The 14,362-nt window shown below is 35.8% G+C and overlaps 1 protein-coding gene across 1 annotated transcript in view; it reads right to left on the minus strand.

Annotated features, from left to right (window-relative positions):
- DTNBP1 (dystrobrevin binding protein 1) overlaps nucleotides 1-14,362 on the minus strand; it is a 63,848-nt gene that overhangs the window by 46,282 nt on the left and 3,204 nt on the right. Inside the window, exons 2-6 of the mRNA XM_058830623.1 lie at nucleotides 14,119-14,169; nucleotides 11,144-11,194; nucleotides 10,375-10,435; nucleotides 8,613-8,745; nucleotides 2,151-2,283 (exon numbers count right to left, since the gene is read on the minus strand). Coding sequence (XP_058686606.1) covers nucleotides 2,151-2,283; nucleotides 8,613-8,745; nucleotides 10,375-10,435; nucleotides 11,144-11,194; nucleotides 14,119-14,169 — 429 coding nt within the window. The remainder of the gene's footprint in view (nucleotides 1-2,150; nucleotides 2,284-8,612; nucleotides 8,746-10,374; nucleotides 10,436-11,143; nucleotides 11,195-14,118; nucleotides 14,170-14,362) is intronic.

Here is a 14,362-nt window from a genome sequence, read left to right on the forward strand (position 1 = left end):
CCCCCCATACTTGATTCTTTCAGCTGGTGTCACAGTGAAAACCCCAAGCACTACAGAGAAGACGACAGGGTACGAGTTCCAAACATACACCACAAATCACACTCACGTCAAGTTAACTGGCTGCTCGCTCTTCAAGCACCTACACTGCCAAGTGTCCTTCCTGTAATGAGCTAGCAGTTAATTTCTTACCTAAATAAATACAGTGGTATTTATGATCAACCAGAAATTACCTGCATTTTTCCTGTTTTGTCTAGGTCTGACCAAATGTAATCAGCTTATAATTACACTAAGTAGCTTGCTTAGCATTCTATTTATAAAACTGATTAGATGCTGCTAAGCAGAGCAGGCAATGTTTTAACACTTTATTTTGATGTTGAAAGTAGTGGCAAGGGGTAAGGGAGGAAGGATGGCAGAGAGAACAAAAACAATTCAGAAAACTAGAAAGATAATTATACAGGACCAAATCTGTTGCTTTATACACATTTTAAACTTGTGTTATTTGGTTAAATAGCACATATTTAGAATTCTGGAATTATTACTCTTAAATATTTAATTATTCAAGTAGGTCTGAACAAGTGAATATTCAGCCATACTGTCTGCTGTTGACTTTTCCTGGGGAAAGAATATGGAATTGCCCTGAAAATCCAGGCTGCAGGAAAATTACAGACCATTGTTGAGGCCCTGGTCTGAGGTTAAGACAACTGAACAGGATGTGAAAAACTAAAATGACATGAAATGAGAAGTTGTCAGCTGTGACAGATAACATAATAAGATACTGACATAAGCCACAGATAGTACCATAAGGGATGACTGGATTTCACAGGTGTTTAAAGGGAAGTTAGGTGAGAAACCAACAAATTTCACAGAAAACTAAAGTGGGAGCTTTAATGTAGCAAAAGGTTCTATCTTTTGTGAGGTAGCAAAAGGTTCTATCTTTTGTGAGGTAGAACCTGCAACACCAGCACTCCTTAGTAACTGGAGCTGTAACCATTGAAGGGTAAGATTCCCCAAATAACAAAAGAGGACCAAGATGGAAAAAGTATTCAGGGGTGACAAGGTCTTTTGGGAGGAGTCTGTGATTTAAAAAAAAAAATTAAAAAAAAGAGAGGTACAAGAATGGCAAGAAGAGTTAAGAAAAATAACACAGATAGGCTAAGCAAAATGTGGCCAGTGCTGTCTGGCACAGTCCTGCCCTTGATCACCACATCCTCATCAGAACTGTGAGACAGACCAGTTGTTCTGACCTTAACACATGTATCAAACTTGCTTCCACAATCAAGGAGGCAAGGAGGGTGCCAGGATGCTTTCCCTGGCTGACAGCAGGACTCCTGCCTCGACAGATCAAGTAACCTGGTTATTCCCCGTGTCAGTCAACATCCACATCTACCCATCCCTCCCTAATAGGCTGTCAGGCACTATCTTTGACAAACTGCTTCAATTCAACTCCTCATTTCCTAATTTATATAATGAATGTAATACTGCTTTTCTTATCTCCTTATATTAGGTTATTTTTGGCACCGGGAGTAACAAAAATCAAAAAAAGTCAACAGCTTAAGTTATTTAAGTGCTTAATATTTTTCTCTTTCTACTTTGTCTTTTAGGTAAACTGAAGCTCATGAGGCAAAAGTTCTGAATTTTCACACATACTGCTGTAAGTTGAACTTTGATTTCAAGAATTAATGCCCTGCTTTTACAAGTAAGAGAATGGCAGGAGATTAATACCTTTCATACAGAGTGAAAAGTATTTATAGGATTGGATACTGATAGAACTGAAAGGAAGATAGAGGAAAATTCAGTTCCTAGCCTGACAGCTACATGGGGGGAAAAAAAAAATGGAATCCATAAGCCAGGGCAAGGGATTTAGAGAAACAACAGTTTATCTGTGCTTATTAACAACAGCCCATATTACAATTCTTTGCAGAGAATAATAAACATGACTTCATCTTAACAACGTCATGATAATTTTCCAAACACATGTAGTCTTTGTTTATCACTAAGACATTCAATGAATCTACTACAAATTTGTAATGTCCTGTCAAAGAATATAATTTCTTTAGAAGATGAAAATAAAAGGGATTATATTATATATGGGTGGGTTAACTACAAAAGGCTTATATTGTATGCTAATTTACAGCAATTGTTTTATTTACCTTTTTGTTTTCTTGTAGTTTTCCAGCTGTAATGTCTGCATACATTTGTATCTTTCCAATTCACACTGCTCACATAGTTCCTCGAGACACAACAGATGATTCTCCATTTCCTCAAAGTTTGCCTCTAGCTGGGCTGTAAGAAAGTCTTGTATGAATATTAAATTGCATCAATAGACAGAAAACTCACCTGAACAGAAACAGGATTTCATAAAGGTAAATAATTAACATGGTAACAATTACACACATATAAATGGCTCCAAAAGACAAATCTCAGCCCAAATCCCACAGTAAAGAGTGGCAGCAGAGCCACATTAAAGGGAGATCTATCTGAGGTTCCCTTGCAGTAAGATGCTGAACCACTCTATTTGTCCCAGCATTGTGGTGTCACAGGCTCCTGGCCTGTATTTGAGGAACAGAAGCCTTCAGGACACATACTTTTCCTTCTTGAGTAGACTGTCAGTTTAGCGCTTCCTACATGGTCCCAATCCAAGGAATAAAGCTGTGCTGGCCAAAGCCAGGTCAAATCTTCATTTATTCAAATGAAGTAAAAATAAAGCATATGTGGAGAATTTTAACTTCCACATGATGTCATGGTAATATAAAAGAAGATATTTATGTCTCTGAAGACAGACCCTTTACTGATAGCTAAATATAAAGATTTACCTATTTTACATACACATGTAAATTTTACAATTAAATCTACCTATTTTACATACACATCTCTTAATCTCATCTTTAAACATAATTGCACAGTCTCAACTTCATACAGATCTTGACTATGACAAGTCTTGAGAAAACTGATCTCATCTCATAGCTCACATTGCTTTGAGTACAAATTTGGACTAGACAATTCCTGAGATCCCTCCTCACCTGAATTAAGTCATGTGAACCTTGTATGAAAGGATCACTCTCCCTGAGAGTGATTAATGCTAAGTTTCATGTTTCTCCTCAGGATTCCACAGTAGAAAAACTATTTTCCCAAACCCTAACCAGCTGGTCTGTCTTAGATGAAACTGTGTGAATTACAGGAATATTATTCATCTTTTTTCCAGACTTCTCCTGTACCAGAGGGAAGGTAAACTGCAGGAGCAAGAATAATTCACATTTTTACAAACAAATAGCAGCCAAAGTTATTGTATTTCACATGCTTAAAAGAAGGAAACAGTAAGCTGAAGGCATCAGTCAAATCCTCCATTCTGGCTTGGCCATTCTACTTGAAGCCTATCTTAGACAATACATAATTTCAACTTCCTTAGCCATTGCTCCATTATGAATAGCCATCCTTGTGGTTCCCCTAAAAATGCAGAAGTTAGCAAATTTCCTAAGCAAACTTCCTAGTATGCATGTTCATATGTTCAGCTTCACTTAACACCATTTTTTAGTCCTTAAGAAGGAAGATCCACAACAACGAGAAATAGAAACATGAATCATATAATCAGCAAATATTTCCATAAATTATTTTTCTGTATACAGATCACTGAGGAGAAGGGAAAAGGATTGGCAAAAAAAAAAAAAAAAAAAAAAAAAATTAAAAAAAGAAAAGCAGTTGGCAATTAACACAGGAACAAGTTTGAGGGGGAAAAATTGTTTTTAGTTCTACATACTGTGATGGGGAACATTCATTGTTTACCACACACTCAATTTTCTCTCACAAAATCCAGATGTATTCAAAGTGTAATATCATGATTACAATTATGATTGGTAGGTCCTTTTTCTTTACGAAACAGACTTCTCTGAGTGCATTAAAATCCAAATACCTGTATTGTGCTAACTTGTTTTTCAGAATAATTGTTCCCTTATTAATCTGCAAAATTCTCAAACACAGCAGGACTGAAGATAATTTACTAAGGTACCTATCAACCACTGTTTTTTCCACTTAAAAAACCCCCACCACCTGCTTTGCTGTATTTCCTGTTGAAATAATATTAAAAAAACAACAACAAAGGAAAGGAAAATAAAGAGGATGAAGAAAACTGAATTCTAGAGAGCAACTGATTCCTAGCACTTGCATTTGAGCAGCCTCTAGTGGGAACTGCAAAAAACACTGTGCTCCTGAAGAGCAGGAATGGACACTAGAGATCTCTCCAGGAGGCAACAATCCTGCTTTACTGAAACAGAGGTTTCAGAAGTTTTTTCCCTTTCTGAAGTGAAAGAAAAATTGCTTTTCACAAAAAAAAAATAAAATTGAAGACAAGCTCTGTTGCAGCAGCACCAGCTAAAGATGAAAATTAACATCTTTTTCCCAAAAGAGAACTGTCCATACAAAAGGCAGTGACAAACAAAACTACAGATTTAATCAATTTGAAAATTAGGCTGTAAAAAACCCATCTTCTCTAAGTATTTTTTAGATTTAAAAAATATATTTACCTTTAGATTATGAATTTTCATGTATGGCAATATGCCACACTTGGTAGAAATAGTATTTTTTATTAGATAGCTTAAAAAAAACCAACTTGTTCTTTGGGTCACATCACTCTAATTATAGCAGTTTGGGCTGTATTTCTTACATTACCACAAATATAATAACATTATTTGAAACTTTAATTCTTAGTTTTAATTCTTTTGAAGTATGTTTAAGGTTTGGTTAGATGGCATTTCATTGCATTGCATTATCTTCCATCAGCACACACTGTTTTGCTTAGTTTACTAGCTATCAGGTATTAAAGTATTTACCTAGAACTCAAAAACCACACTTTTTTTTTATACAGGAGACATTTTCTTTCTAAACTGTACCTAATTTAAATTTACCATATAATTTTTCTAACTGAAACTCATGTTTTCTGCAGTTCTGTATAAGTACAAAATTTGTTTGACTAGCTAAATCACAGCTGTATGTCAGAAAATAGGTTTCCACTAACTTAAGATGTAGCTTTCCTGCACTGTCCCAGCCACTCAAACAACAGAAACCATGCAGGAGTATGAAAGACATTTCTACAAAGCTCATTTATTTTCTGACTAAAAGGCAAAAAGCAGAAAGGATGGAAGCGATTACATCAAAGATGTTCCCTCTACCTCTAGGCCACACAGGGCAGAGATTACTAAAAGCTTAAAAATGAGCAGTGAAAGACATATATGAACAGGAAGAGTTCAAGTCAGCTGCAACAAAAAAAAAAAAAAAAAGAAAAAACTTTATATAATTACAGTTCTACTAGTGCTCAATTTTTATCTGCTTTCACAGACAGGACCTTAAACCCAGCCAGTATTACACCACTGACATGACGCTAAAGCAGCTTTTTTGCTAAAACTACACTTCAAGTACATTAGGATCCTTTTCCTTGCATGCTCAATCTTCAGTCAGTTCCAAGTCTACAGCACCAAATTGTATGCCTTTTATACGTATGTTATCTCTAGCTAATACAACAACTCCCTCTGCTGAAGTGTTGTGCCCTGGAGCCTATGGAGAAAAATTCCTTGTTGAACGTAGCTGTCCTTACACAATATTATTCAAATTCCCTGGTTTTATATAAATCTTTCCAACATTTCCCCTGATTTTCCCAGTAAAAGATAAATGCAAATTCTGAAAAAAATTAGACTGAATTTTGCAAAGCTAAAGAATGGCAATTTTCATACTTGATACTCAATTGGAAATAAAAAAGACAGACTTTTTACTCAAGACATAAACAAGGATACTTCTCCTAAGTAGTGCAAAAGGTTCTTTTTCCCCAATGAATTTTCACACCCTCCCAGCCTTTACTTCAAAAAAGCCCTCTAAATACTAAGAGGCAAAGGCTTTTAGCTCCGTGCCTACTTCCCCAGCCTTATTTGCTTCTCAGTCCCACCAGTAAAACATTTTCCAGCTATGTTGGACCTGTCACCAAGATCAGTCTTTTCTGAAGTACCAAGTTAATTCTTAACATCTGATCTTTAAAAAAAAAAAAAAAAAAAAAAGGGAGAAAAACTGGATATACACACAATGCTTGTGTGTATTGATTTGCCAAAATCAAAACAGATGTTTGAGCAAAATGCTGCATTGCATACTAAGTATGCCAGATACCAGCGAGCAGATATTTTCTACATCTCATATAAAAACTGGCTTAAGTGATGATTCCAATTTTGCACCTTGAATGGGCAGTAGCTGCCCTTTTCACTTTTACATGAGAGTAATTTTTTCTTCAAAGTTCTTAGTAGCAGATACAAGACATTGCATAATACAATAAATTTATCAAATGAAGACACAGACTTTCTACTTCAAGTGAGGGATGACTGATAATGTGAATACCTAAGCTAAAGAACTTTATAAAGTTGCTAATGAAAATGTGTCTTGTAATACATAGCAGAAGCTGAAGAATCTGTACATGAGTCATACCAATTTTAAGTAGGTCACTAAAAAGGTTCATTTCCATTATCTGAAATTTCTTTTAACGAAAGCAGCCAGGTTCCCCTATCTACTTTCAAATGAAAGCATTAACAGATTTATTAGAAGCATATCATGTCAGAAAAAACAACTATTTTACTGAAATTATGAAGGTGAGCCAAATTACATCTTGGGTGCATAACCCTTTGTGATTCCATTTTAACTTTTTTTTTTTTACAGAATGCTTCACTCATTTTGAAAATTTACACTCAGAGTAATAGTCATCTCTTGAAAAACTGAATATAGTTTATATTTATATGAAGCAGTAAGTTAAGAGTTATAAAAAATAAGAACAGTGGGCAGAATATTGCAGTAAATTTCTGTTAAATCACCTCCAGAAACTTAGATGCTGAATTAGTACAAATTATAACTATCTCATCAAACAGACTCCATAAAAATTATTAGAAGAAAGCCCAAAACTATTTGAAAAAACAGCTGCTAGGAGAAACTAATAAGAAACTTCAGATAAATTACTTAAAATCTGACACAAAAGGTAAAGCTAGAAGGTTTGGTTCAAATCTCAGAACCTTAGCACTATACTCAAAATTCGTTTGCTTCCCTGAGCAGGCTGTTGAATGCTTCCTTAAATCCTACTTTTGCAGTATCAAAAACATCTAGAGACATACCCCTCCAAGAAATTCTACAATCAGAGTGAAATTAATTCTAGTTCATAAAACTGTATTAGGAATCAGACAGTAGCCCAAATTCATCAGGATTTACAGCATTTGCAGATGTGAACTATAAAGGCAATTCCATTAGCTTTCTATTATACTGTTTATCTTTGGGCTACCAGTGGACTGCACGATAATATTAAACTCAGTATTTTAATAAATCACTATTTGAACTTCTATTTCCTTGGGAAAAAAAAAAATCAAACAGCCAATATTAAATGGTTAGCACAATGATAAAGCCTTATTAAACAAGATGGTATAAGAAAATTGTGATAAAAAGTAGAACACATGCCTTGGTTCAGAAACAAATAGCAAAGTTATTACCAGCCTACCTAGGAACAAAAGCCGATTTGTGCATGTCCACTGACCATAGCAGAATGAGAAATTAGCCCCTGAAGACAGAAAAGAGCCCTCCTTTTCTTCACATCATGTCAGCACGTAAATCCAGCCCACCCCACAAAAAAACAGAGCTGCAATCACATGAGGAATTTCTGCCTGCTTCCTAGCTGCTGTAAGAAAGAGGAATGCAGGCACAGTCACTGGGGAACTTAGCTACCTAAAATCTATGTGCAAACAGCAGTTTAAGCTTTAATTTTATGTACCCATATAGATTTTCATGGAAGCATGAAGAGATGTACTGTGGACAGAGAGCACTGCTGCCTGTCAAATCCTGCCTGCCCATTTTAAGGCTCAGCAATAGAAGAGATTGTTTCAGAGATGAGAATCTCCAACATTTTTTCCTAATTTAATTTTCAACAATGGATCAAAAGTTTTGTATGAGAGGTTCCAGAATTAGTCCACCAAATCATTCATTTTTTCAATAAAGTGAACAGGTTAAGCTTTAGTGACGTTTTAAAAATTGCAACACACCTTACAAACATGATGTGCTTGCTAACCTTAATAGGCAGCATTAATATTCACCTATAGAAATGCTGGGTATCACTTCAGAATATCTTAACCTTGTACATTAATTCAAAGTATGGAAGTTACCTTTGGAACCAACAATTACTCAAAACCAAAGGTTTCTGCCTTGAAAGTGTCCCTAGCCAGGTAAATTTCCCCCTGTCCCACCCCAAATGATAAGTTTAAACATTATTATGTAAAATTACAAAGACTCCAAAAGAAGCAGCTATATACATGACTGTTCATACTATCAAAAATCTTAACAATTTAATAAGACTTCAAGAGCAGCATTTTTCACCTGTCCAAACATTCGTCAATATTTTTTTATTTTTCCAAAGAGCAACACACACAAAATTTTAACTGCTGGGAGAGCAACCACTGCTACTTGTTGGTCTTTTAAAAAAACAGTTTAAGAACTACAGTTTTACCACAGAAAGCAAAATTCAATTTTATAATCACAACATTCACAACAGCTGAACTTCAGTCTAATCTTCTGTACTGATCTGAATGCTTGTTATGTCTATAAGAACTTACCTAGGCTTGCTGTGAGGCATTCCAGATCTGCTAAAAACCCCGGTATTTGCTGAAGCTGATCCTGCAGTTCCACCAGACTGTTCCTTTTCTTCTCCCAATGAGCAGAAAGCATCACAACTTCACTATCAACCAGCTGCAACAAACAGGTCTTTAATTGCAAATTTATGTTCCTGTTTATGAGCATCTTGACTAATTTTTATAATTAATACATTTGGAAGTATAAGGTCAGCACAGCAACCCTACAGCACTGCTGCTTGTGTACTCTTCAAGTAAATACATAACATGCTCAAAAATTTCCCTGTAGTATGGAATATTTGTATCAAAATGCATTGACCAAATATATGACAAAAAGTTATTTCTCAGTATACTAATGATGCAGGAAGTATTTTATGGATGTTATTAACTGCAAACAAGATATACCTGAAATTTTGGCAGAAGTGTTGCACTGGTGCACAATAACAACATCGCAGTGCTGCAATTTCGGGCATATTTAGATCAATAGTTTATTGTTGCCAGTCATACCAATTTCATTGTAACAATAAAAATGAAAATTCTGCACATGAAAAGTAGTCTAGAAAATAAAGTAAAAGGAATGAGATTTTAGAAAAAGTTGGCCTTCTAACATTACTGCTCTTCTGCTTTTGTGATGAACTGCAGTAGTGCGCCAAGTGTCTTCTGTGCTTACACAGTTTTTATTTTCCTCTTTTATTAAAAAAGTAAACAGAACTCTGCAAGCAATACATACACCGAGTTGTGTTTAAAGTAAATATCTGAATTAAATGGAAAATTTAAGCATTTTTGGAAGTTTTTCATTCCCATTTTTCCCAAGCAGCCATAACATGTAAGATTAGGTTACATTAGTTTAATATATGTGAAACCTCACATTGTTTCCAAAACTACAATTTTAAAGCAAACTATGTCAAGTATGATAAAATTGTGACCACATAATTTAAGAGATTTTCTAGAAATAAAAGAACATTATGAGCAATAAAACATGCCAAACTGGCCAGGAGAACTCCATCTCCAGTACCTGAAGGTTTTCAGGCATTGAAATGCAGGGAAAAGAAGGGCCATACCATTAGGCAAGAGAAAGAACTTAATAGGCTTTGTTTCTTACCATAAATACACAGTGAGTTATTTATCCATTACAAAAAGAGAGAGAAGTCTCTAAGTAAAGAGAAGAGCCAGGAAGGATGCACCCAGCCAAAGTGAAGGTTTCAGCCAGGAAAGAAAACTGATTACACTGTCTGCCCCTTAAACATGGCTTGAAACTGAAAGTCTGGTGTTGAGTAACACATTGGTAAGGCTTATTGGAAGTCTCACTTCCCTTCATTCCACACATAAACCACACCAGTTGTCCCTTTGCTTCCAGGGCAGGAATAGTGAATGAAATTAGAAGAAAGCACAAACACTTCCCAAATCTTTTCAGCTGGGCAAGCCAATCTTGTCTCTTGTGGACTAGGACTGGGCAGCAGTGTCAGGGCTACAGCCCCACCCTGATACAAACCACTAAGCTGCCTTCTGTACTTTCCAAGCCACCCCCCAACTGCTTTTAAAGAGCTACAGCAGTAACATCATCTTTGCAACTGTTTACATTGCATCACTTTATTTATTGTTTACATTACTGTAAGAGTGAACAAGGCTGTGTGGATGTTTACCTGCGGGCCAAGGTTAACCCTGTAGGCTGATACTAAAAATTTTAGTTTAAAATTATTCACACATTTTAAAATATTTCATGCATGGCATTGTTATTTTTTCTTACCTCTCCAGCTTTTGCACAATCTTTGGCTCCTTTATGAAGGGCAGCCCAAGCATCTTCATATCTGAAGAGAAGAAAAATTACTATTCTTACTGTGCTCTCCTTACAAAGGAATTCACAGATGTCACTTTGCTTATATTTACAGGTACTACCAGAAATTACAGCTTAAAAAAACAACTGTGTAGTTCTTTCCAATACTTACTTGTTCTGCCAAGACAAATATGCAGTGAGAAATAATGTCTTTTAAAGAAAAAGTGTTTCATGTTTTTTAACCTGCTAACTGACATTAAAAGCTAAATGGACCCAGCAATACTTACGAGACAACTCACCACCTTAAACATCACTTGGAACTCAATATAATTAAGAAAATGAAAAAAAAATAACAAGATTGTAATCATACATATATCCCTTCCAATTAAAAAAAAAAAAAAAGAGAGAAGGAAATTATATAAAATATATCGAAGTTATGAAACCACAGACTGGGGCTCAGTGCTGGCCTCCTTCACCCCTCTGCATTAGGACATGGACTGAAGTCAACTTTCAAATGCGGCATTTCCTCCAGGACTTCAGTTTCATTAACATGACAGCACTTCAGGATTGGGCAAGCTTTAAACACATTTATCATTCGGTAACCACTCCCACACTGCTAAATGCAAAACCAAAAACCTATTAGCAACACTTTGATTTTCTTCTCTAATCTCTTTCTTTAGAAATTAGATTTTTTCAATCTAATATAGGAAGCAAACACTAATAAAGAAAAGGAAGGTCATACCTGCTTAGTAATTCCAGTCCAGCAGAAAACTCTGGCAAACACTGAACGGTTCTATAAAACAGATTGCAAATGTACAAAATTGTTAAAGAATAGAAGGCTCTTATAAAAAAATATGTGCACATACATCTGCACCTGGCTAATATGCTGAGCAATGAAATGTTTCCACCTGTTCCTACTTTCAAAATAATTTTGCCAATTTTGGTTTGAAATTCATTACACAGTGTATCTGACAAGAATATTCCAAAGCTAGGATTGCTTTTTTCCCTTGTTGTTTTATGATAACCTATTCTTACCTCTTCTCAACCATGTCCATTGAAAAAGTTTTATTAAATAATTTCTAAGTACAGTTAACAAAGATACAGGATGAACATTACTTTAACCTAAAAAATGGCACAGAAATATTCTGAAAAAAACCCTACTACACAAGTTCATGTCCCTCAATGCAGATATTGTACTTAATATATTCTACACTAATAATAAATACTAAAATAAATAACCTTTGTCAGTTTAATGCTTTAATGATCTATTCAATGCATACACTTCCATCAATAACAGCTTGAAGTATAAAGACATTTTATTATAAGTTATAGAAAACTAACAATGCATTACTTCTAAGGATGCAAAGATCTTGATTGTCTCTTGTAAGATCACCCAAATAGACTGTTCTGCACTATCATCCAAACTTAAATAGGAAAAAAAAAAAAGGAAAAATAACTATCATAAATGAAACCTTCTTGTCCTTAAGGCAAGGTAAAAGTGACAGAATCAGTGAAGTGGAAAGGGACCTCAGGAAATTTCTATTGCAATCCCCCATTAAAATCAGCTATGAGATCAAAGCAGTTTCCTCAGGAAATTTTTCTCAGCTTTTCCTGTCTGATGATCTCGTTTCAATTTATGCTCATCACCTTTTGTGAACTCATCACATAGCAGTTTCCTCAATAACCACTTCAATGGTAACAACAGGCTGCTGACAGGTGTCCAAGAAGTCACCTATTCTCCAGGCTGAGTAACTGCCCATCTCAGCCTATCTTCATACACAGAGTTCCTGCCCAAACCATTCTGGTGGCCCTCCACTAAATTCCTCCAGAATATTAACATCTTTCTCAAACTGGGGACCCAAAATGGACAGGATAGTTAGTGGTCTAAGGTGCACTGAATGCAGGGGACAATCACCTTCCTCAAATCCCACTGTCTGGGTATTGTTTTCAGCCCCATTAGCTGTTGGCCTTCCATGCTGCAAGGCATATCCCTGCGTCACATTCAGCCTGCTGTCTGCCAACAACTCCAGAGTCTTTTTAGCAAAGCTACTTCCCAGATAGTCTGTCAGTCGAGATAGTCTGCTGCGGCAATACTTTCTTCCCAGGGAAACATGGAATTTGTATCTCTTGATTTTCACAATGTATCTCTTGGCATATATGGTCCTATGGGCTTTCATGGATTGAGTATCTTCAATCTATCTTCATTCACTCCTGGTCAGTCTCCTTTACCCCTTTCCCTAAGCACAAGGCACTGAAGCCACAAAGGCATTAAATAACTCACCAGCCTCTACATTTGCTGTAATTCACCCCATTCATCACCAATACCATGTTTTCTTTCGGCTTCTTACGACCAATGCAGGGCTAGCAGCTCTTCTTGTCCTTGACAGCTCTTTAAATGTCAATTCCAGGTGACATCTGGCTATCCCAGCATGCCAAAGAGGTTATAAAGAGGCATCAAGAAGTTATCCTTGACACCCTCCCAGGGCACTTCCTGATTGCATACTGATGGGTTGTCCTTTCAGGAGCTGGAAGCTAAAGGCCCCCATAAGAATGGGGGTTTAATGATACAGAGGATTCCTCAAGCTGTTGGGAGAGAACATCATTCTCCCCCTGGTCAGAGGGTCAGTGACAAGCTCCCATGGCAACACCACCCATCCCTTACTGGTCTCTCCTTGGCTCCCATCCATATGACCTCAGCCATCCTTACAATCAAGCCAAGCTGTGTTTGTCCCTGAACTTTATCAGCAAAGCAGAAGCCACCCCAGCATTCCAATTTCTGATGTTTCAACTGTTTCACCCAGTGCTTTTCTCAAAAAGGATGGCTATTTATAACAGCACTCCAGAAGAATCAAAATATTATGGACTGGAAACACACAGAGAAGGCAGATATCTTAAACAGTTTCATTAAGACCTTCACCCATTCTTAGTTTAGCCTCTGTGCCTTGTCCATACAACTAGTCCTCTGTAAAAAAAAAATATTATATCCAAAACATCAAGATTCAGAACTTAGGACAGTTTATTTCAGATGCTTTTTATTTAGCACTTGGCTTGTTTTTAAACTAATTTATGTCTACATAGCATGTTTTAATAAGAACATGCTTTACACTAAAGCATATCTGGGCTGATTTTAAGAAGTAATTCTCACAGATGTCCTTTACAGACATCAAATAGTCTTTGCCTGTAGCTTTCACAGGCTGAAAGAATGGACAAAGAACTAAAAAAAAAACAAACACCCCAAAACAATGAAAGGAAACCAAATCAGCACAATTCTCAAAACTTCTTGAAACAGAAAACTGAAGTATTTCACTACACACATATTTTCCACAATAAAAAGGCTCCTACATCTGTTTTTACACTAAAAAAAAAACTGAGTTACGATTTTAGGACATGAGATCCACAGAGATTGTAAACAATTATATTTCAGTGTACTGCAACCTGAATCTTTCATGAGGTACTACAATAACACTGCATATTCATTTAATTTAAATAGTAATTTATAAACTGATTGACAGCCATTAGAAATTATTTAGGCCTATCAGTGAAGGCTGTATTAAGCAAAGCATTTGCTTTGGTTAAGCTTTTCTGTTGTCAAAATAGCATTTTGTAAAATCATATGCAAATGTTCTTGCAATTGGCTCATATATATGAGCCACTTGAATTTTTTCCTTAACAAGAATATCTTATATTAATGCTATATATTAAGACATTCAGAAGTACCTTTGCCTGCTTTTCTTTGCATCTCTTGATTTGTCACCCAAAGTCTTCAACCTACAAATCAAAACAAAAATCCATCAGACATTTACAACACCAAAAACAGAGAATGAATTGAACACATAATGTGTTAATTCCAGTCTATTACAGTTAGTTTTGTTTCAGCTTGTTTCACAAATAAATTGAATTTCGCTTAGTTTTGTGGAGACCCTCATATGAATTTCCACTGATGCTGCTAAATCTTGAGATT

The sequence above is a fragment of the Poecile atricapillus genome, chromosome 2, assembly GCF_030490865.1.
Source record: "Poecile atricapillus isolate bPoeAtr1 chromosome 2, bPoeAtr1.hap1, whole genome shotgun sequence".
Lineage (NCBI taxonomy): Eukaryota > Metazoa > Chordata > Aves > Passeriformes > Paridae > Poecile > Poecile atricapillus.